This window comes from Antechinus flavipes, chromosome 1 (assembly GCF_016432865.1).
Source record: "Antechinus flavipes isolate AdamAnt ecotype Samford, QLD, Australia chromosome 1, AdamAnt_v2, whole genome shotgun sequence".
Lineage (NCBI taxonomy): Eukaryota > Metazoa > Chordata > Mammalia > Dasyuromorphia > Dasyuridae > Antechinus > Antechinus flavipes.
In genome coordinates, this window is record NC_067398.1 from 207,934,537 (window position 1) to 207,958,660 (window position 24,124).

The following is a 24,124-nucleotide window of genomic DNA, read 5'->3' on the forward strand; positions in this document are numbered from 1 at the left end:
TTTTCTTAGTGGACCAAAAAAATCCCAAACAAAACAGGACCATATGGAGAGAGTTTATGAAACCTGGGGACATTATGAAATCTGAACTACAGCTAAAGTACCCTTACCAGATGTTCTACTTTGACTTGAGGACAAGCTAGACAGATGAAGATGTCCAAGAAGCCAAGCTGCATTTGTCTGAAGTCCAATCACTCCAGAGAAACTGATGACCTATAGAGAAAAATCCAGCAATACAAATCACAAACTCATGCCAAAGAAAAGGACACTCACAAAATCCCACTGCTGATAATCCTGGCCATAGCTTGACCATGATGGAGAGTATAAAGACAACAAACTGCAACATCAGAGAAGGAACTCCACGCTAATGAACCAGTTAGTCATACAGGAATTCTCCTACCCCTCACCCTTAAAAAAAATAATAAAATAAAGAGAAATCTATACAAGACTGTAATCCCTGTGATTAAAAAAAAAAACCTTCAAGTACTAATAAGGGATAATCACACTGTTAATCCACTTAAAGTATCAAAACTGATTTGCCCAGCTATATGCCAACCACTAGTGCCTCCTGATCTTAATTAGTTTTTGGTTACCTGATTATCCACTATCTTTTCCTTGAGGTGCCAGGATTTTTTCAGTGTAAGGTCTATAAGAAGAGTATATATATGGGAGGTAGCATTAGGTAACCAATACCTCATACCATGTCCACTGAGAACAACTTCTAGTCCCTTCTTCTGGAATTCTCTCAAAAAAGTAGCATATCTAAAATGAAAATCCATTGAGCTTGAAACCTAAGCACACATCACAAAAGACTATCTAATAAGAAGATAAGTAAAAGACCACAGACCTATCTTCAAGATGTTCAAATTCTCAGCAAAAAGGAAAAAAATCAATTTGCTAGTATTAGGATATATACTGAGAAGAAAACTTTTCTTGCCCAGAAAACTCTTAAATCCAAGAAGAAAGCTCCCATTCTTACCTGAGTTATGGTTCTGATTACTTCATTAAGTTGACTTTGAATGTGAGAGGTTTGAATTGTTTCTGATTTCAGCTGCAAATGAAAAAAACAAATTAAAGCAAAGTTAGAGTAAACAGCATTCCAGATGCATTTACTATCATCTGATAAGCTAGCAGAAACTTTCTGTTTATGCTTTTGCTTCCAAACACACCATAATATCTCAAAAAAGTTACTAGTAGAAAACATCAAAAATAAAGACAAGAAGACAATAACAAAATAAAAATATTAGCATGAGATTGAGTTCCCCACTGATGGATCTTAAGGTTCCTGTACTTTGCATTTAATCTCCTTTTCTTAGGTCAACATGACAGACCAAAGTTGAATAGATATTTCAGTTTTACAAACTCAAATGAGGAATCTTTTTTTTTCCTCATTGGTTCCTTGAATCTATCGATTTTAATAGCAAAAATTTGGCATGCAAGACAATATTCCATTCAGCATCACTCTGGACAGCTAGGCTCATTTGATTCATGAAATTGAATTAAAAAGAAGAATCTTCTTTAAATACTATCATCAGATTGTAGTTATTTAAATTTTTTTGTAAAATGTATGATTTTATTAGTATAAAGCATATCTGGTGAGGAAATTTCCTCTATCGATGGAGATTAGTAATTGTTGGGGAACACATAGTCCTGGAGTTGCTGAGGACCCTATCCAGAGAGTGTCACAGAGTGAATCAGAAGGTAGCCCTGAACCCAAGCCTTCTGGAGTTGCCATTCTGCCTGTATTCCCTATGGTCTTAAAAAAAAAATCTATATTTTTTAAAAAGTTAAAAGTTCAAAAAGAGATCCTTTTCTTTCATTTAAAAAATGAGATTATTTATTTATTATTTATTAATTATCTCCTTGATAGAGGGACATATGATGGATGTGTCTCTTATTTTACCTGCATGATTGCACCTTCAGAACCGACCAAAGCAACCAGACCATTAACAGCTGCTAGGCACTGCATTGTGGGAGAACCCTGGAAATCAAATAAAAAAAAATAACAAATAATTAAAAACTTCAATAAATGAAAATAGCCAAATGATTGAGATTTGTTAAAACTTGACCTACTCATCCTTTTAGAAAGTCATTTCATCCCAATTCCTTCAGTTCATTATCCTACCTGATTATTTGAATAAGTAATTAATGAAAAAAGCATCAGGGCAAAGTAAGAAAAGGGATGAATTAAAAGATTTGATTCCATTGGCAGGAACCTTTCTAAAATAGCAAGAATATGTACAATATATTATGCTAAGTGTAAGAAAATAGAACACCTTGAACATTAATTTCAGCAAATGAACTAAGATTAGTTGGTAAAGTAGAAAAATTTTATGAAGAATGATAAAATCTGAAAGTGATAAAGATTTTTTCAAAAGATACTTTGAAATTTGGTGATTGTAATGCCAAAATGAGCACAAGGAAGCATGTATATAAGTGTGTATGTATGTATATGTACATATCCAACACATACATGCACAGGGGAAAATATGGTTTAAATTAAGAAATAAAAGAAGCTAAATGTTTTAAAGATTACTACTAAGAAGTCTCACAAATACAAACCAAAAAGAGCAGTTTCAAGAAGAGAGTTGGAAGTTTCTGGATATGGAATGCTAAACATCACAAAATGTGAAACTTACTAAGATATAAAAAGGTAAACTACAAAGTTATTTCAGAATCAGCTAAGTAAAGAAATATGACAACATTAGCTGATAAGAAGGGTCAAATTCAATAGTAATTTGCAAGGAGAAATAAAGAAACTATGTACTCACAAAAGCTCCAACTCAATTTGTTTAAAACAAAATATTGTTTCTAAAAATGGAAGTAAAAGCAAAGACACTAACATTACTGTCCTTTCCTAGAAATTTAATCAATAATGAATCAATCCCTGGAAAAGTATTTATTAAGTACTGTGCTAGGCGCTGGTGACAGAAATACAAATTTGATACAGCTCCTCTGCTCAAGGAGTTTTAATTCTGATAGGAGAAGAAAATACATATAGTGGAACAATGTTTTAGCTTAGCAGGTCACCAAAATGGTGAGTGAAGAAACAGAGGAGTCCCTTGACATACCCTTTCTGACAGCAATGGTAAAGCTGTTTTGATTACTGTTCTAGTGCTAGGGGTGGGGAATCGGGAGAAATACACGTATCATAATGATATATATCTAAGATGGATGGTGAGAAGATAATATAAAAGAACATGAAACATAGTTGGCCAAAGATATCTTCCATAAGATATACTCAATAAAGAAGCAAAAATTGTGGTTCTTCAAATTGTTTTTAGACATTCATGTTTTGTGTGATTCTAAAAAAACACTATATAAAAAAATGACTCCTACCTCTGTAAGAACAATTTTTATCCATGCAGGAAGTAGTTTGTTGCTTAAGTCTTCTGCTTTTCCATGTCCGCACACGGACAAACCATGAACAATATTCCCTAATGCCAAGGAAAAACCTGAATTCTGTTGGGTTAAAAAAAAAAAAAAAAACAGGGAAGGAAGAAGGAAAATGACAAAGGTTAAATAAAAATGATCATATATATCAACAGAGATATTTTCCAGGGCCTGAACTTATTATCTTTCCATAACTATTTCCTATAACTTCAGCTAAATTAAATCGCTGGTTGCTACCCAATTTCATTCTTTTATCTCCTACCTCTATATATTAATGCTGATAGTTTCACTTGCCCTGCACTTATTCCCCATCCCAATATGTTAAAATCTTTAAAAAAAAAATTATTCAGTTCATGAAGATTTCCTTAATCTTCCAAAATGAAAGTCTTTTCTGTATTCTCAAATTTTCTTTCAAACTGTTTGGTTCTCCCCTTTGTTTCTCTTAACCTCTACTTTGATTGCACACATTTAACCTATATCAGATTGCTTAATATCCTGGGGAGAGGAAGGAAGAGAAAAAAATTAAGAACACAAAGTTTTACAAAAATATATGTTGAAAACTATCTTTACATGTATTTGGAAAAATTAAATATTATTGAATTTTTTTTTGAAAGCTCTACTTTATATTCTCCTTATCTGGGTAATTATCATCTTCCTAATTTCTGAAGACTAGCAATGATAAACTGATTGTAGACAGAGTTTCTCTGCTATTTTCATTTCTGCATGTCTGGTGCCCAGTACTTTGTTATTTTGCTGTTGCACCTTAAGAAACACGAACCTCTTCTGTCTGACTTCTAAATGAAACCTTCCACATGTACTATTTCCCCTATTAGAAGGTAAGCTCCTAGAGAGACTAGGACTGTCTTGCTGTCCTATCTGAATACTCATCTTTTATATCTAATAAGCACTCAACAACTGTGTCCCTCATTGCTAGGATCTTAAGAAATCTTTGTTGAATTCAATCAAACAATGGGGAGAAAATCAGAGTTTACAGGGGCTGGACTTTGGTTTGTAACAGAAACAGCACAAGTAAGCACAAGAAATTCAGCTTGAGTATTCTGTTTTCAGGAAGCAACACCGTACTGTCAGGGAACCCTGAACCAAACAAGTTTAAATAGTGTCAAATCTGCAAAGGGTCAGAACAGAACTATTGGCAGGCTAATTCTTGCACATGATTAAGAGAGTGACCTTGAAGGCAAATTTCAACGTTTTGTTGTTGCAAGAATCAAAGAATACTGAGTGAGTGGGCACAGGGATGTTCAAAGGAGCAGTAGTTAGAAAAGAAAAAACAGTGACTTCACACCAATGCAAGCTGCAAAGCAGCACAACTCCTTCCATAACCACTCTGGTCCTGATCAGGACTTAATCTCACTAGGCCACATTTTTCTCATGTGTAAAAGGCAGAAATTGTACAAGGTGACTTCTGAGGTCTCTTCTAATTCCAAACCTGATGACATCATGCAGTAAGAAAGGACTAGAACCAGGAAGGAAGAGCTACCTCTTCAATGTAACCAGTCTGGTTAGCTCTCTCAATTTTAACAGACACTCTGAAGAATCTGTCAATGTAATGTAGTGAAAAATAGGCATGGAGTGATTGTCAGGAAATAAAGCTGAGTTTGAATGCTGCCTTTTACATTTCACATGGCCCCTAAGAATATTTAGTCATTTTTTTCCACATCCTTATCTGTGAAATAGGGTAGGACTGAAAAAATAATTCAGATTCCTTCAGGGTCTAGTTCCTAGTTTCTCATTTTTTTATAGAATTCTTACACTCTGTAATTAAAGAATTAAAATTTTTAATCTGAATTATTTTGTTTTGTTTTAAAATTCTTCAGCAATGACTTGGAAAATGAAAAGTCTTTCAATTCCCTTGCATGAAGAGAAACTTTAGGAGAAACATTAATGGGAAGGCAAATGACAAAATGCCAGGCTAAGAAGTAGAAGAGAATTATTAGAGGGTCTAGGATCCTGGTTCTTAACCTGGACTCTTTAGGATTCTAAGGTTAGATTTCAGAGTGACTCCTATGAATTCCTTTATTAAATTTTGCTTAATAATACTTTTCTTTAACTGATTTCCTTTGTAATTGTATGTATTTTAATGAATTTTAAAACAATATAAGAAGAAAGGATCCATACACTTTATCAGATTGCCAAAAGAGTCTATGACACAAAATGTTAAGAATCCCTGTTTTAGAATGATATACAGGAAAACACATTTTGATAATGCAATGAAATTTCCTCATCTATTTTTTGGATTTAAGATCTCTACTGTAACTTCAGCATCCAGGGAAGCTGAAAACATGCATGAAGGCAAACACCCAAAGAGAAGAATAATTCTGAAGGAATCCAGGATATATCCATTGACCTGCTGGTTATTTTCAACTAATGTCCGAAGTTTATTCATAATATCTTCAGCCTCCACTGCCTCAATAATTCCAGTGCTGAAAGCTGAAGTACACACACAACTGAGAGAATAGGCAAGGACCTAAAGAAAGCACAAAGGAAAAAAATGATAGATAACTAGAAGAATTAAAAAGGACATAATTTAACCCTCACAAACATTCTACCAAATCACTCAATAATCTAGGGAATAGAAGCATCTACCCATGACAGAGTTCCCTTACAAACAGAGAACTTTATGAACCACTCAAAAAGAAAAAAAAAAAAAAAAGCAATGGGGAGTGGAAATGGAAGACAGAACATGGTATATTAAATTTCCTCTTTGGTTTGCTATATTATTTCCTTTATGCCCTAGGCATGTAATACCTTTCTTCATGGTTGGTTTAATATATAAATATGCACACCACGCTTCAGTGCTTCAGTACAGCTGATTTCATCAATGTAGGAATTCCCTCCAATGATACTGATCACCACCCATCCATACTGGCCCAATCTATGCCACTGTTGCTCAAATCCTTCCATGAATTCTCCATAAGATCTGTCCAATGTAATACGCATATTGTATAATAAATAAATACACTTGGCCAGTACTATGAAGCCTTATAGATAAATAAATAAAGCCTAAGACCAATCATATAATCTTTATATTGAGAAACAAACCTAAAAAAAGTATGATTAAACAATGTATAACAGCCATAGCAAAGAATCCTAATGTCAATAGGGAATAAGGAAACTGTAAGGGAGGGCTAAGATTGGAAAATGATTGTGCTTTTGCATAATAATTTGTTACAACCAAGTTATATTATAGTATAATATTTGTTACAACTAAGTAACAGGAGTACTTTTCTCATATCACATTTACCAATGTTCTGTTTCTATTTTTACAATCTTTATATGTCTGTTCAAGATAAAATGGAAAACTTGCTACAGCTTGCAATTTGCCAGTGCTACAAAGTTCCCTTATTTCAAAAGCTAAAAATTCAACAGTGTTCTAGGGGAAAAAATAACAATTCACTTGAGGCTTCATAAATGAAATGTTCTAAAGAAACAAAGAAATTAGCAGCAAGACAGCTGCTTTAATTGTGAAAACCTTGTTTTCATTTATTAGTTAAATTGCCCCTCTATCTGAAAAATGTCTCCTTTCACTTAAAAAACAATATTATTAAATCACCCCCTACACTCCTTTAAAAATGGAAATGGAGTGCATGTCCTAGAACAAAACTTCAACCCTGTGTGTCCCAAAGAAATTCACCAATTCAACAGAGCCCTATTGCTGAAAACAGAGGAGCTATACCCAGGGAAACACAGAAGCCATTATGCACTCATCAATAGCTCATGGGGCAGCCTGGGATAAAAGAGAACCTGCTTTAATGAGGGGGGAATCTGGCTGGTCATGAGGTCATCCCCTATTCCTTCAAGAGAATGGTACAGGCTCTTTAGTTCCACCTGGGTATAACAGAGGCAGGCATTAGAGGATTCCAGTATTAGCTTTCCATCTAAACATGGTTAACATATGCAGGCTGTATGCCCAATGGACCGCAATCTCTACACCCAAATTATGTATAGGGCAGTCCAATAGGAATGTTTTCACAATGCAATAGAGAATTCATTGTTTGTTGGGTAGCAAAGGAATTCCCATGTTATTTCTCACATTAGTCAGTTTCACAAAATTAATAAGTATTTGGTCTGCTGTATCTTTGACTTATTCACAGTTTTGAATCTTTTTTCCTCTTTTTCCCCCCTGGCAGTGATGGAGATAGTTCTATGTTGATTTAGCACAATTCTGTAAAGTTACATTTAGCCTTCAGTATGAATCATATCACTTTTCTTAGAGAATATATCCTGAAGAAACTAACTTAGGTTTTTGCTCTCAATGAATACTCTCATTTAACCACCAGACTTAAAATGAAGTTAATCTTAAGAGCCAAATAGCTTAAAAAAAAAAAAAAAACAACAATAACATTGCCTTAATATTACCTGCTGGCCAATTCATGCAGCAACATCAAAGAACAACAAAATGGCTAAAAGAGAAGCAAAACATCAGGAATAGGAAAAAAAAAAATAAAAGGTCAAAGTTAGGCATTAAATGTTATCCTAAAGCCTCTTACCTCTTGAAATGTTCTGCTCTGGTCCCCACTGTCATCCAGGTAAGCAGAGAGTTTTCGAAGAGCTGTAGCAATGTGAACTCGAGACTCAGTCTGACTGTTGTGGCTCATGAGGGAAAGGACAAGTCCTACTCCCAGGATGCAACCAGTGCTTGGAGAGAAGAAGAAAACATACTCCAAACACAGGAAATTCAAGGGATGCTCAGTAGGGGAGTTCATAATGCTGAGAGTACTGGGAAAATAGAATGGATTCTAATTCTGCTGTCTGTGGTGGCTATAAGAGAAATGTATATAAGTTCTAGCAGATTGCATTTGAGTGAAAAAGGTTTTTTGAGTATCACCTTGAAGACATATCAAAGTTCAAAGAAATTCCTCATGATGAAATGAGGGAATAAGGAATGTGTTTTTTTGCCATAGCAACTCATTAAACTATAGACTATAGGTAGAAGAGCTGCCATCTGTATTAGCATAGGGAGAACTCATTAGGACCAAATCTCTTTTTTTAAAAATAGTATTTTATTTTTCAAAATATATGCAAAAACAAGTTTTCAACATTTACCTTTGCAAAACCTTGTGCTCCAAATTTTCTTTCCTCTCTCCTTCCCCTTCCTCCCCAAGATAGCAAGCAATCTGATATAGGTTAAACATGTGCAATTCTAAATTAAAACTCCCATATTTATCATGCAACACAAGAAAAAAATCAGATCAGAAGGGAAAAAAAATACAAGAAAAAAAAACCCAAATAAACACAACAACAACAACAACAACAAAACATAGTATTTTCACTATGTTTTGAGCTACATTCAATCTCCTTAGTTGTTTTTCTGGATATAGATGGCACTTCCATTACAAGTCTGTTGAAATTGCCTTAAATCTCCTCATTTTGAAAAGAGCCAACTATGACCAAATCTTTTAAGGTGATGAAGTATTTATAAGTAAATATTTGTATACTGTATTCATTAACTCTTCCTCCTTCCATGGAAACATGCCTCTTTACTCAAAAAGGGACACACAGAAAAATTAATATTTGTTAAGAGACAATTGAATGATCAATTAATTTTATTTATTAAGCATCTGTTGTGTGCAAAACACCATGTAGGGAGACATAAAGTTTAGAGAAGATAGGTTTACTCCCCTCACAGAGCTTATAGATTTATCAGGGAATGAGACACAGAATTACAGAGAATAAGGCACAAAGATAATATTCAGAATAATGAGGAGGTAATATTTTATGTCACAAATATAGAATATTATATTATATATTCATTAGAGAAACATAAGTCAAAAACAAATTTTTTTTTGCAAGATCTAAGTGGGGAAGGCACAGAAACCATAGAAGCCTTCATGGAAAGTCCAATTTGATTTGGACTTAAAAGTTGGGTAGAAATTTAAGAAACAGGAGCTAAAGGGGAGCAACACAACAGGAAAAAACAAGGCATCATTATGGGTTACTTTTACATACTTTGTATTTTCTATTTATACTTAACTAAAAATTAAGGGGTAAAAGGAGAAGAAGCCCCATTTTCTTCTGCACACATATATATCAATTCTTCTCTGTCCTTTACCTTCTCTGGCTATCACTGAGTCAGAAAAGCAATTAAACATAATACTTGGATCTGTCCCAACTCAATTCACATGGAAATTCTGTTGGTAGTTTCTACTTTATATAACAGTTCTCCTGAAATCACAAATACATCTTAGTTTTGAACTTTCCGCTTAAGAAAAATAATTAGCTATTTATTTAGTGTTTTTAAGGTTAACAAAGCACTTTTCATGTTATCTACCTCATTTGAACTTTATAACAAGTCTGTGAAGTAGGTGCTATTATTGTACCCATTTAACAGATGAGGAACAGAAAACTGAGAAAGGTTGAAGTTAAATCTTTTACCAAGATTAAACAGCTATTAAATGTCAGAAACAGAATAAGAACTCAGGGGTAAATCCATCACTCTATCCAACATGCTCATCTAGAAACCATGACTAATATGATCATAAGTTTGTAAGAGAATGAAGTAACCACTGACAGTGTTTAATTTAAAAAAAAAAAACTGAGCTCAATGAAAGTCTTGCTCATTTACAAAACTCAATTTTTTCTTCAGTGATTCTACTTGAGGACATTTTTTTCAAGGCACTTCTCCAAGAGTCTACTTTAAATACTTATGCATTATATAACTTTGCACTAGAATAATATCTATTACCTAAGCACCAAGACACTTTTAAAGATCATTTTATGTATTTACAAATTACTTCCCATGATGTCTCTGAAAAGCAAGGCTTTAAAATACCTCATGAAAGGAAATCCAAAGCAGGAGGTTTGACAGTTCAGAAATGCAGCTCACTCAAGGTCATATACAGCATTTATAGCATAGTGAGTACTGGAACAAATGAGCTGCTGATTCCTGGCCTTATGCTCCATATGTCAGACCAAGGCACCCTCTTGGTGCCTGCCATGATTCTGTATTAGGATCCTCAAGAAAAAGGAACATTCAAAAATGTAATGTTCTTGCTTCAATTTGGTGGGTCTATTTCAGAACAATCTGGCAATCAAAAAAATCCTTCAAAAACAAGCCGATGCATCAGTTCATCATTACTGAAGCACAACTGTTGTTAGAATTTACATGAATTAAACAACAAACTCAACTAAGATAATGTTTTTGCAACTGTTTTAATCACCATCTAACATCTGAATGCTACATTCTTTTGAGACAAATTACATTTTGCAGAGAAAAACAAGAGCTAAGGGCTCTTGCTTAATATAGACTGCAAAAACTCTCTGCTTTATTCTGAGATCCGGAAAGAAAAAAACATTGTTGACTTCCATACCAATGTAGCTAAAAGCATAAGAAATGAGAAAAATAACCTCCTCCTCTACCCTATAAAATTAACTGTGATGCAAAATCTGACAAAAAATGTATCACAATTATTTGTAGCTAACATTACCTACTTAAATAAGATTTCATGAGAAAAAAACTGGAATAATAAAGTCTAGTTCTAGTCACTGGAATTTCCCACCATCTGATAAGCATAGAAAAATCATGCAATTTTATTTGGTAAGGTTGAACTGATAAGCTTTTTTTTGGGGGGGGGTGGGGGAGAGGGGTGTCTAGACCTGTGGCATCTAGAGTTTAAATACTTGCTCAAGGTCACATAGTCAGAATGTATCTAGACAAGATGTGGACCGAATCCTTCCTGACTCTGAGATCAGTTCTCTTTCTACTATAACACCCTACTCCTTAAGGCATAGTGAACTAAATCAACTAAAAATAAAATTGTAATTATAATGTGACAGGTTGTAAAAGGTACAACAGAATAGTTAAATAAATTTTGAATTGTAACTTCAATTTCTCCTTTAGTTTAAGCATTCTTAAGCAGCTATGAGGCACATGAGATAGAGAGTTAGATTTGAGAGTCAGAAAGAAATTAAAATTCTACCTCAAACACATATGAGCTATATGGCTCTAGACAAGTCCCTTAGCCTGCCTCTGTTTCCTCATTATAAGATGAGGGTCATAATAGCTTCCAACCTCACAAGACTGTTTTGAGAATGAAGTGAGATAATACATACATACATGTGCAAAAATGTTTGTAGCAACCCTTTCTGTAGTGGCAAGAAACTGGAAACTGAGTGGATGCCCATCAGTTGGAGAATAGCTGAATAAATTATGGTATATGAATGTAATGGAATATTACTGTTCTATAAGAAATGATCAGCAGCATGATTTTAGAGAGGCTTGGACAGACTTACATGAACTGAAGCTAAGTGAAATGAGCAGAACCAGGAGATCATTGTACACAGCAACAGCAAGACTGTACAATGATCAATTCTGATAGATGTGGCTCTCTTCAACAATGAGATGACTGAGGCCAATTCCAATGACCTTGTGATGGAGAGAGCCATTTATACCCAGAGAGAGGACTATGTGGATCACAACATAGCATTTTCACTTTTTTTGTTGTTGTTTATTTGCATTTTATTTTCTCATTTTTTTTCCTTTTTGATCAGATTTTTCTTATAAAGCAAGATAATTCTATAAGTGTGTGTGTGTGTGTGTGTGTGTGTGTGTGTGTGTGTGTGTGTAGGATTTAACGTATTTTTAACATGTTTAACATATATTGGATTATTTGCCATCTACGGGAGGGGATGGGGAAAATGAAAGAAATTTGGAACACAAGGTTTTGCAAGGCTCAATGTTAAAAAAAAAAAAAAAAAAAAAAAACAAAACCCTATCAGTGGATAAAGCACCAGCTCTGAAGTCAGGAGAACCTGAATTCAAATCTAATCTCAGACACTTAACACTTCCTAACTGTGTGACTTTGGGTAAGTCATTTAACCCCAATTGCCTCAGGCCAAAAAAAATTTCATTTTTGCATATATTTTAAAAATAAAAAGCTTTAATAAAAAATTTTAAATGTTTACATAAATGCTAGCTATTATTATTATTAGCCTAGCTATATACAGATGTTATATAAAAACAAGACTAAGAAATGCTTCCTCTCAGACTGAATCCCATTTATAGTCTTAATGAAATGAATAAAAAATGTTTGGGATGATCCAGTATGTAATTTCAAGTTCAGGGTTAGGAAAGGAAAGAAGGTAGACAGCTAAGTATTGGCTCTTATAGCTATTCGAAAAGAAATAGAAAAAACTTTTTTAAACAATAGATTTTTAGCCAAGCTGATTATAGAGTACAAAATCAAACTGATAAAATAGCAAAAGAGTAAAATTACCACAAAACCAGAAGAAGTAAAAAGAATGATCAGAACCTGCTATGTTGTTATATACCAATAATCAAGAACACAAAAGAACAGAATTATTTCAAAAATAAAAAAATACCTAGACAAACAAAAAACTAAATAGATATTTAAAAAAAAAAAAAAGCGTGTGATCAGAGCTTTAAAAGAACTAGCAAATGATGAAGGATGAGGCAAGAGAGGATGCAACTCCTGGTTCCAAGGGACTCTCTGGGAAGAATTCTATCAAGCTATCAAGATACTCTACTGAACTTCTTTTCTGATAAAAATGCAGTTGTACTTCTAGCCTAAAGCAGGGAAAGAAAACAAAGAAAGTGAACTACAGACCATTATCATTAATATTGAATAAAAAATTAAAATAAATAATTTCAAAAGACTATAGGAATTTATCCAGAGAATTATTCATTATGATCAAGCTGGACTCATACCAGACAAATAACAGTGGTTTAACATTAGGAAATTAGTATGATTAATCATCTTTAAAACATCTAAAACTAATGGTCACTTCAACAGAAGCAGAAAAAACCTCTAACAAAAGTACAACCTTCATTAATGTTAAAACAACAAGCCTACAAAGCATGAATTTAGAGGAATCTTTTAATGTCACCAAAAAACCTCTCTAAAATAAAAAGCAAATATTATATGCCTCAAGGATACATCAGGAGGAAAGCAATGATGGATTCTGTTCTAGCTATTATTTTATAAAGTTTTGAAAATCCTAGCAAACATGAGAGAAAGAAATCCAAGGCATAAAAATAAGCACTAAGGAGATCAAACTATTCCTATTTCCTCACAAAACAATGGTTTATTTAGAAAATCTTATGGAATAAATACTTAAACTAAATAGAATCATTGTCAACTTCAGCAAACTTGAAAGCTACAAAACAAAGCCTCAAAATTCAACAGTATTTCTACATAATTACAAAATATAGGCAACAATAATGAAATAGGGAATAAGTATAAACTACATAAAATATTTGGGAGACAATTTGACAAAGCATAATCAACATATGATTCAATTATACATTGATTCTTAAATCAGTGTATATGATTGGATCATACCAATATAATAGTTAATTTATATTTTTAGTGCCATACTAATCAAATAATCAAAAATAAATCTAATAGAATGTCAAAGTTACATTCTCCATCTTCTATAAAACTGTCTATAAATCTACAATACTATAATACAATGCCCAACAATTTATTATTCAAACACTCAAAGAGGAGGAACCCACTGCTGCCTGGGGTAGCATATTATGTTTTTACATCACTAAATTATTTGTAAGATTATCATTCAATCAACCAAAATCTATCTCTTTCAAGTTTCAACCCCTCATTAATTTTGATCCTTAAAAATAAGTAGAATAAGCCTAATCTCTCTTATGGAAAGATAGTAGAGTTATAATGCTTTCTGCCTTTGTTTTCTCTTCTTCAGGCTAAAAAAATCTATTCTTTAAACTGATCCTCAAACGGCATGGTTCTACTTTCACTAACCTCTGGATATACTTCTATTTGTCAGTATCTTAAAATGAAACAATCTTCCATATATTGTTTGATATGGACAGAGAAGACCAAATCACCCCCATTGCTGAAACTCATATTAAGTGTCTTAGCATACAAATACTGCTGAAATATTGAACTTCATATTCTTTTTTTAGCTCCTCAGTGTTTAGCATAGTGTGCCTGTGCATACAGTAAGTACTTAAATTCTTGTTGATCATGATTTGCAGAGCAGGTAGAAATAGGTCAGTAGTAATTATACATGGAATTGACTCCCTCAGAGGTTAATATACAAATGAAATCTCTGTCTCTGTGTGTCTGTATCTCTCTCTTTGCCTCTGTCTGTCTCTGTCTCTCTCTGTCTCTGTCTCTGTCTCTCTCGGTCGGTGTCTCTCTCTCTCTCTCTCTCTCTCTCTCTCTCTCTCTCTCTCTCTCTCTCTCTCTCTCATACACACCTTCACCCACAGAAACCCATACATCAAAGTAAGTCAACGAAACAAAACAGATAGACAGATATTATAGCTATAACAGAATAGATAAATTGTTTAGCTTTTGAGAAAACCATGAGCATGAAGTACTGGAGGAAGGACTCTCTGATAAGAAATGCTAGTAAGCCTAGAGAGCAATTTAGCAGAAATTCAATTTAGTCCAATATTTTGTACCATATACTACATTATGCTCAAAATTGGCATGTAACTTGAATCAAAAGGTTTACAACTTTTTTTGAAAAAATGTAAATATAAAACTTATGGCTAAGGGAAGAATTATTGACTAATCAAAAGGAAGTCAAAACATAGAAAAGGCAATTTAGACTACATAAAATTTAAAAGCTTTTCACAAATAAAATCAATATTAGACAGCATTAGAAGAGAAACAATGGAATGGGGGAAATGTTTATATCAAATATCACCAATAAAAGTATGATGTTCAAAATGTACAGGGAATTGATCCAAATATATTAACACCAAGTGCCTCAATATTCAAAGGATATGTCTGATTACCATTAAAGTGTCTTCCTGGAACTACTTGTATTACTTTGCGGAATCCCTGAGGTTTTACAAAACAGTTTCAGAAATACCATCCTCAAAAAAAAAGTATTTCACTTCCCTACAAACCAATAAATGTCCAAGACCTAATCCTATAAATATGCTTTTTCTAGTTATTTATTTAAAATTTTTAAAATTATGCCTATTCTCATAGTCAATCTTCCTCTATGAAATCATTATTCATGAATATGAGCATAACAAATGAGCTATTGTTATGTTTATCTAGACCTAAGTTGTGCCCTTTTGCTTAAAATAGAGTGCATAGGCAGGACAGGAGAAGAGCCTCAAATCTTGATTTCTGAATTATTTCCATATAATTTCAAATTCCCTGATACCTTAAGATCTTTATTTTTGTTCTAAGGCATTCAGTTTAACATTAATGCTCATTTTCCTATTTTTGCCAGACCACACACATCTTGGACTGATTTTTGTTCACAGATGTCTGTCCCACAAGAACAAAGAGCAACTATGTGTTGATGAACTGAGCATCTTAGAAAGGACAAAATATGGTCAGGGAAAGTACATTAAATAGACAATTATGGACTTTATGATTGCTAACTTGAGTGTTCTATAAAAATATTAATTAACAATAACAAAGATCCAAGTCTCAAACTGTACCAGATGATATGCCAGTAACTGTTTTAAATGGTCAATTTAGTCAGTTAAAACATCATCTGTACAAAAGGGCTGACAATACTCAGTATTGTAAAAAAAAAAAAAAAAAAAAAAAAAACACACATACCCACACGCATAGACATACTAGCAAACTTTTTCCAAAATAACAAAGGCAAGAATCTGAACATTCATCTAATTCTCTGATAATTGGAAAATAAGCTAAAAAAGTATGTAAATGATCAATAAAGAACTAACCAAAACGTGCTCAATTCATCAGATAGTATGGACACAGAACAGAATATGTACAAAAGCATCCACTCTAAATCTTGGCAGAGCACATGTGTTAGTTCAGGGCTCGGGTGTTTGGGGGATGAGCTAACACCCGGCTGTTTCCATTTGGCTGTGTGTATGACTCAGAGTTGAGCAAGCCTTGGTACTTGGGAGATGATGAAATACTACTCTATTGGTCACTGAGCTAGAAAAACAGACTCAATGGACCTTAAAAAGGAAGTGACCACCACTGGTACTCTTTTTCCCTAGCATTTTGATCTTTTGGCAAGTAGATTAAAATAATGAATTGCCAAACATACCCATGTTCTGTCTAAAGGAGCCTGATCCTATGTTTGGGGCTGCCCTTTGTGTATTTGATGTTTCCTAATTTTAAGTGAACAGGTATCAAGCCTGAGATGGACCTACAGAGTTAGAAACCATACAGGGAGCTCTGACAGTCCTGTGTCCTTTTGCAAGAACTGATTTTGCTAAGTGGAAGTATTCTCAGAAATTAGTCCACGGCAGATAAACATCAAAAAGAGGATGAACCAAAGCTCTGGCTTAGTTTACTAGAAGACACAGACTTTGAAGGTTTCAGAGCTTAGGTGAAATACAAAAACTTAAAAAGACCAATCAGTAGTCTTGAAAAATGCTACATATTCCAAAGAGGTTAAAGTCTTAATGTCCTAAGAGAGCTGGTCCATCTATTTGTAGGCATTTTTAAGCACCTACTACTTACTATGTATAAGGCACATATTGCCTTATTGTATTGAGGGCTGGGGATAAAAAGAAAGAAAAAAGATTGTCCTTTCCCATGAGGAGCTCAAACTCTAATGGAGTAGAAAACATGCAACGAAGTATATAAAACAAACTATATATATACGTCAGTCAGTCAATCAATAAACATTTATTAAGCACCTACTAAATGGCCAAGCATGGCCCACTGGAGACATAAAGAGAGGCAACAGACAGTTTTTGCCTTCAAGGAGTTTACAAGAACTGTACAATAATTATTTAGGTTACAGAAATCTTTGGATCCTTCTGTCAATAGATGTTTATGAGTATTTTACATTTAACATCTCTTTTCTGTGTAAGGATTAAATACCAACTCTATATCTGGTGCCTTTATGCCTATTTACAACTCACTCTATCATCCATTCATCCATCCATTTATCTATCTTTCTATCTATCCATCCATCCATCCATCCTCTATCTATCTCTCTATTAGCCACCTATCTATTCATCCGTCCAAACACCCATCCCTGATTCTGGGCAGATCCCAGCTATGAGCAAAACCTAATTTTAACTAAATCTGTTCCATGGTACTGGAATAGAGCTTTAGGGAGTTGAAGAGTATGAGAAAAAGGTAGCTGGCTTAGCTCTTAAAAAGTCAGTGTTTCCCAGAACTGGGCCTGATCTAGAGCAGAGACTCTCCTTAGCATTGATGGGGTGAGAGATTGTCCTATCCCCAACAGGCCCAATTATAGCATGACTTCAATCGAGGAACACAGTGTGGATTTTATGGTAAGAACTACTCTTTGCATTTAGAATCAACTGGTGTAACTGCACCACCACTACCATATTAAGTTTCCAGTAGATGGCAGTAAGTTATAATGTATAATTACAACTCTTTAAAAGCCCAAGTGCTCAGTAAATGTCAGCATCTATTGAAGCATGCCAAATTTGCTCTAGGTGAATTCTGAAATCACTTTCTTGCTCTCTCTTAAGTATATTAAACACTTCAAGAAATGTTCCTGCAATTTCACTAAAGAGAAGACCTTCTTGGATTCATGCAATCTCATTCAAATTGCGGATAATGTACTTAGTTACATGAGCTTATCAAGATCTATATCCTCAAGAGTTGACTAGAACTAAAACAGGCCAAAGGGGAGAAGAAGCTATCTCTTGTGATAAAGCATACTTCTTTAAAAAATGAAAACAATAAAATATCATAATATCTAGTTTTCTTATTTAATTTTCCCCCTAAACACAACTCTACACAATATATTATGCATTAAAATACAGACATTATAATACACATACTTGTATACAAAAATATGAAACACACACAACATAAAAAAACTAAGGAGTAAACTGAATAGTTTTGACTGTGACAGGAATACAGAAGGAAAAGATTGGTGTGACTAAAAATAGGTGTAGCTGAAAATAAAAAGTGAGAATTTTGTGGAGAAGTTACGATGTCCCCTAGGTCTTTGAGCAGGATTTGGATAAATGAATTCTCTGCAACTTTTTTTTCTGATAAATTTCCAAGTATCTCTTCCACACACATCTGGAATAAGGAGACCTACCAATTGCAAGTCAAAGAAAAGGAGGGACTAAAAAAAATGGCACAAAGCAAAAAAGGAGAAATATTTAATAGGGGTAGCAACCCTTTCAGATTTCAATCTGAAAAACAGCAAATAACATGATTTTGCAATCTTGATTTGGTTGGGTAGTTAAAGTGCCATGCTTAGAAGTCAGGAAGAATCACCTCATTGAGTTCAAATCTAGAATCAGACTTTTATTAGCTATGTGACCTGGCCAAGTCACATAACCCTGTTTGTCTCAGCTCCTCATCTGTAAAATCTATCTTTGCCAAGAGAACCCCACAGGGTGTCACAAAAAGTTTCACTTCATGACTAAAACAATAGAATAACAACAAAATCTTACTTTACTACTTACTGACAGAATTTCATAAGGGGTTAGGGGTGTGTTAGAAGTATTTATTAAGTGCTTACTCTGGGCCAGGTACTATGCCAGCATACAGTAGATATATAATATTTAATGACATTAATGAATGTTTAATGAGTTTCCTCATATATAAAATGAAAATATCATCACCCACCTCTCACAGTTGCTATGAGGATAAAATAATATTTGAAAAGCTCTTTTCAGACTTTAAAAGCTACATAAAAGCTATTCCTGTTATTATTATTGTTACGACTTAAAAGATGCAACCATATCCTATATAAATCTTATACTAAAGCATGATATATGGTGGGAAATTTTGAATAAGAAGGTTTGGGTTTAGGTCCAGAATGTCAACAATAATGTGATTCTGACCCAAGTCTGACCAAGCCTTTAAGATTAAATTTCCTTATCTATATAAAAGCATATTCCTCCTTAATAATATTTTGTACTAGGTAACTAAGAGAGTAATTATGAAGGTCAAATGAGGCAACGAATGTAAAGCATTATGAAGGGTGCCCTTTAAAATCTTTGTGCAGTTTTAAAGTTTTTAAAACTACAAAGCCTTTTTCATGCAGTATAAAGTCCAGCTATAAACAAGAAATTATAGCTTTTTCTTCCTAATTCATAGATTTGAGTGGCTCTTTTCCTGGCTATGCCTCAGATCATGTAGATTGCTTCAGATATCATCAGACAGCCTTTATTAGGCTCCAGCCAAGTTGAAGATTGCTAAAATCTTAAACAATCATCAGGAAACATTTTTGACACCACCTTTTCTGCATGAAGTTTTACTATTTGGAAATTATCATCTTGCCTCGGAACTTACATAGTGCTTTCTTTGTGCCTCTGCTGTATGCTAATGTTCTCTTATTCACTAGAAAATACTTTTTCCTACCAGACTGTGAGGTCAAGGATCATATCATATTTCTCTTTATCTATTCACTAATATTCAGTATGAGGTTCTTCCATCTTTCAAATGCATAGTTGTTTGCATAAAAATCTTCCCTACTGGAACATGAGCTCCCCAAAGCCTGTTTTTTCCCCTTTTTTGCATCTCCATTGCTTAACACAGTGACTGGTAAATAATAAACACTTAATAAATGTTTGTTTACTGACTAATTGAAGAAGATTTGTTGAATTTGAACTCAAATTTCCATAGAAGATATATACTACAAGTTTGTCAAGGGCTTAAGTTACCCACATTCTCATGTGCAGAGGAGAATTTCAATTTTAAAAAGCAATGTATCATAAATGTGAAACTATAAGGACTTCTCTGTGGATTAAATAAAATGAGCAAAGCTTGGAAACGTCAAATGCTATGTACATATTGCCCAAGCAATTTAATATACAAGATGTCATATATGAAATATAACAATAAACCAAGTACTTTTACTAACAAGACTCAATATCCTGATAATCAATCTGACTCTATGAAGAAATTCCTAAAAGGCATTCCTAATGAAGATCCAAATCCTCAGCTTTACATTATGTTCAAGTGTACTTACTTAATAGTCTCCAGGATGGTATAATGAAAGAGATGCTGCATTAAAGGTCTTTTTTGCTCTAAAACTTATGCTCTCAAATTCTATTTCTTAAACCCTAGAGACATTTTTCATGCCCAAGAATATACTTTGAGTAATCTTACCCGCTTAGAATACAAAGCTTCCACTTTCTACCATTAATCAAACTATCCTTAAAATTCCAATTCTTCTGAATCTTTTACTATGAAACTGGAAAAGTAATGACAGTTTCTCCAATTTTAACTCTATCTAAACAACTCCTACAATCCATCCAATGCACTCAGTGGCTTTGCTTTTAACTGAGATACTAAGTTTATCTATTTGTCCATTGGTCCTTCATCTGTCTGATCTAAATTATGTCAGTCCATGACATTGTTATCTACCCTGAAAGCTTCTGAAAGGGAATGAATTCCACTTATTTAACTTCATTTTTTTATCACCCCATCTTGACTAGAATTTTTAAAAATTCTGAATGGTGATTTTAGGAGTTTGCTGAAAACCTGTGATCATTTAGTATTTGCACCTATTTTGGTCCTTCTACAAGTTTTGTATTTTTACAAACAGAAGGATTCTGCAAAATTCTCATATTCAAAAGCCCAGACCTTGAAAAGATCAAATCCTATATACGTATTTTAAAGGGAACAGTTTTCAAGAAGTCATAGTGAAGTATAAAAATGAAGTACTTTTTAGTGAAAAGGCTTCATACCCCTCTGTCCCCAAATTGGGAGAATGAATAGAAAAATTTTAGTTAAAATAAATTTTTGTGTTCCTTCCCCTCAAGATACAAATCTTTTATACAAGTAAATTCCATATGTTAGCTATAATAGCCTGAAAATTGATAAAAAGGAAAGCTTTATAATTTCCTAGTAACAACAGACACCTATAAAAGTTTTACTGTAATATGTAAAACTTGCAGCAGTATTGGAAATCCTTAGCACTGAATTAGTGATGGAGAGATAATAGATATAACATACTTGTATTCAAGATGGGTATCAAAGCAGCAATTTTCCAGAGCATCCAATGATGTCATCAGAAGAAGGTTCAACTGTTGGCCAGACACATCACTGAGAAGGAGTAGCAAAAAAAAAGAGAGAAGAGGGGAGAGGGAGGGAGATAAAGAGAAAGAATGAGAATGAATCATTGAAAATCATTCAATTACCACAATTTACTATCATTACTCCTTTGAAAGAGCTAAAATGGGATAAAAAACAATTTTTCCTATAGAATAAAATCTAGTCCTTTTTTGTAAAAGAAAAACATATAAGAGCTGTTAATCCATATGACTTTTACAGGGTTTGTGAGCTATATGATAATAGGCAAGTCACTTATCTTATCTGTGCCAGAGAAAATTCTCTAAGACTTAGTTCCTAACAAAAAGACAGGTTGTAGTCTGTGTGCTGGTAGAAGTTATCCTATGCTAATGAAAACATAAATCTTAAATTTTTCAAAATCATTTTATTTTTACAACCATGAAATGAATGACTTCATCATTTGCTCTTATGATTCCTTCTTTCCTTCGTGTCTCTCTCTCTCTCTCTCTCTCTCTCTCTCTCTCTCTCTCTCTCTCTCTCTCTCTCTCTCTCTCTCTCTCTCTCTTCTCTCTCTCTCTCTCTCTCTCTCTCTCTCTCTCTCTCTCTCTCTCTCTCTCTCTCTCTCTCTCTTCCTTCTTCTTACTTTCAAGCTGGGCCTGCCTGTCATTTTTTTCATTTTTAGGAGCAATTCATGAGAAACTTCTCCATGGTCACACAGTAAAGGTGTGTCAGAGGCAGGCCTTAAATCAAAGTCTTTCTGATTGAGATTTTTTTTTTTTTTAACTTAGTTGAATAAACCCTTAAGCTCTTGCTTTTGCTCAATTCCTCCACTGAAGAAAGGGGAACTGTTTATTCAGTTTCAAATCACTGAAATTTAAAGACCAAAGAAAAAGTCAACCTGTGAGCCAATTAATAACCTGTAAATGAAATGCTATTAGAAATGTGCCAGCCTTCTTAGACTGCTGTTCTCCAAGGCCACCCCATGACTTTCCTTCCCTATAAAACCTACTAAAGCCAATTTCAATTTTTAATATGGCAGTCAAGCCTAAGGAAAAATAGAGAAAAGTGAAAATTGAAATAACCTAACTCTCTGATTTTAAATTTCTTGAAACTTAAACAATATGATTCCAAGAGCAGTACTGGTGAACATTAAGTCATCCCTTGTAACTTAAAAAACTAAAATTAATTTTTTACTGCCTTCTTTGAGGCAGGGATTTGGATTTTTCATCAACACCTATATTGTCAAGGGGTTCCTTCAGCTTTAGTCTTATGCTTGGCTACAAACCTCAGTGTAATTTATCACTTACATAGCCAACCAGGCTGCATTCTTAATAATTTATTCACAGACTAAGAAACAGGTGAATTTGCTTGAGGCAAGGTATTTCATTTTTCAGCAAAAGACCAACACACTGTTTTTCTTCACTTTTCATTACTCTTAACTAAGAATTAAATGATCTTAAGTTGTTGGGTTTTTGGAAGTTTTTTTTTTTCCCCTAAATGAATTTTCAAGGGGCCCAAACAGCAAAGTCTATTTGCAATCAACTAATAGCCTCAGGAGGTTTTGGTGCAACATTTCAGGATCTAAGTTGGGTACTTTTCTAAGTAAATTCCAGAACAGTACTTACATTTTAAGGAACCTTCTTTCAGAGAGACAAAACTCAAGCATTCACAGCTGAAACTGCCCTTTTCACATAATTATCTTCATATAAAATTGACTTTTGTCCCTGAGAGGAATATTGTGTACTAACCTATTCACCCAAAAGGCAACTCTGGCTTTCATGCAGCTCATTTGATATTACTGAGTAATTATGCATAGACAATAATCTTCAAAGTTTTCTGCCTTTAGAAAAATAGGATTATTTTGCTACAAAGCTAAATATATACTCCAAATTGTTTCATTTATCTTTTATGAACTAAGAATATAAAAAATGTATTAGAACAAAAAGATACTTTGGTCTCAGAAATTTGAAAAGAGGAATTAAAAATCATATTTCCAACTAGAATATTAGTACTAATGCAAAAAAAAAACCTCACAATGAAAAAGAAGAAAGTATTAAACAAATGAAACACAAGAACACTGAATCTAATACTGTACAGATTCCATTAGTACGTTAAAAAAGAGACGTCAAAGATGATGCAGGATAGATCACTGGACCTGGGGCACAGAAAATCTCAGTTCAAATACTGCCTTAGATATTTACCAATTGTATGACTATGCAATATGTAATCTGTCTCAGTTTTCTCCTCTATAAAACAGGGAATGATTATAGCATTTATACTCTTACCCACCCCTCCTCAGTTGTGATAAGGATAAAATGAAATAATACTCATAGGATGTCTTGCAAATATTAAAACATTAAAAATGCTGGCTATTTCTATTATGCCTCTGTAAGACTACTCCTAGGTAACCTTTTCCAAGATATCCTGAAAATATAAAATGAAACAAGCTTATAAAGAAGAAGATGATACCATATAAACCAAAGTCTAGTCTAATGCATTAGTTCTGAGCAGGGTCATATACATAAAACAATTAAGAATACAATCCTATTTAGTAATAAGTCACTAAACATCTCATCTTAAAGTAGAAGTCATCAGAGTAACACTGGCTGTCCAGAGAGGAAATATACTTTTAATTTTAAGATACTCTATTTTTAAAACAACAAAGGAGCAGCTAGATGGCACACTGATAGACTGCTGGGCCAGGAGTCAGGAAGACTCCCCTTTCCTGAGTTCAAAGCTGGTTTTCAGCCACTTCCTAGTAAGCTGTGGGACCCCGGGGAAGTCCCTAACTCTTGCTTGCCTCA

At 33.8% G+C, this 24,124-nt stretch overlaps 1 protein-coding gene across 1 annotated transcript in view; it reads right to left on the reverse strand.

Moving 5' to 3' along the window:
- Nucleotides 1-24,124, reverse strand: part of FOCAD (focadhesin) — a 349,882-nt gene that overhangs the window by 31,202 nt on the left and 294,556 nt on the right. The window contains exons 27-33 of the mRNA XM_051995374.1: nucleotides 21,264-21,353; nucleotides 7,899-8,046; nucleotides 5,756-5,875; nucleotides 3,337-3,459; nucleotides 1,901-1,978; nucleotides 977-1,048; nucleotides 108-210 (exon numbers count right to left, since the gene is read on the reverse strand). Of these exons, the coding sequence (XP_051851334.1) occupies nucleotides 108-210; nucleotides 977-1,048; nucleotides 1,901-1,978; nucleotides 3,337-3,459; nucleotides 5,756-5,875; nucleotides 7,899-8,046; nucleotides 21,264-21,353 (734 nt within the window). The remainder of the gene's footprint in view (nucleotides 1-107; nucleotides 211-976; nucleotides 1,049-1,900; nucleotides 1,979-3,336; nucleotides 3,460-5,755; nucleotides 5,876-7,898; nucleotides 8,047-21,263; nucleotides 21,354-24,124) is intronic.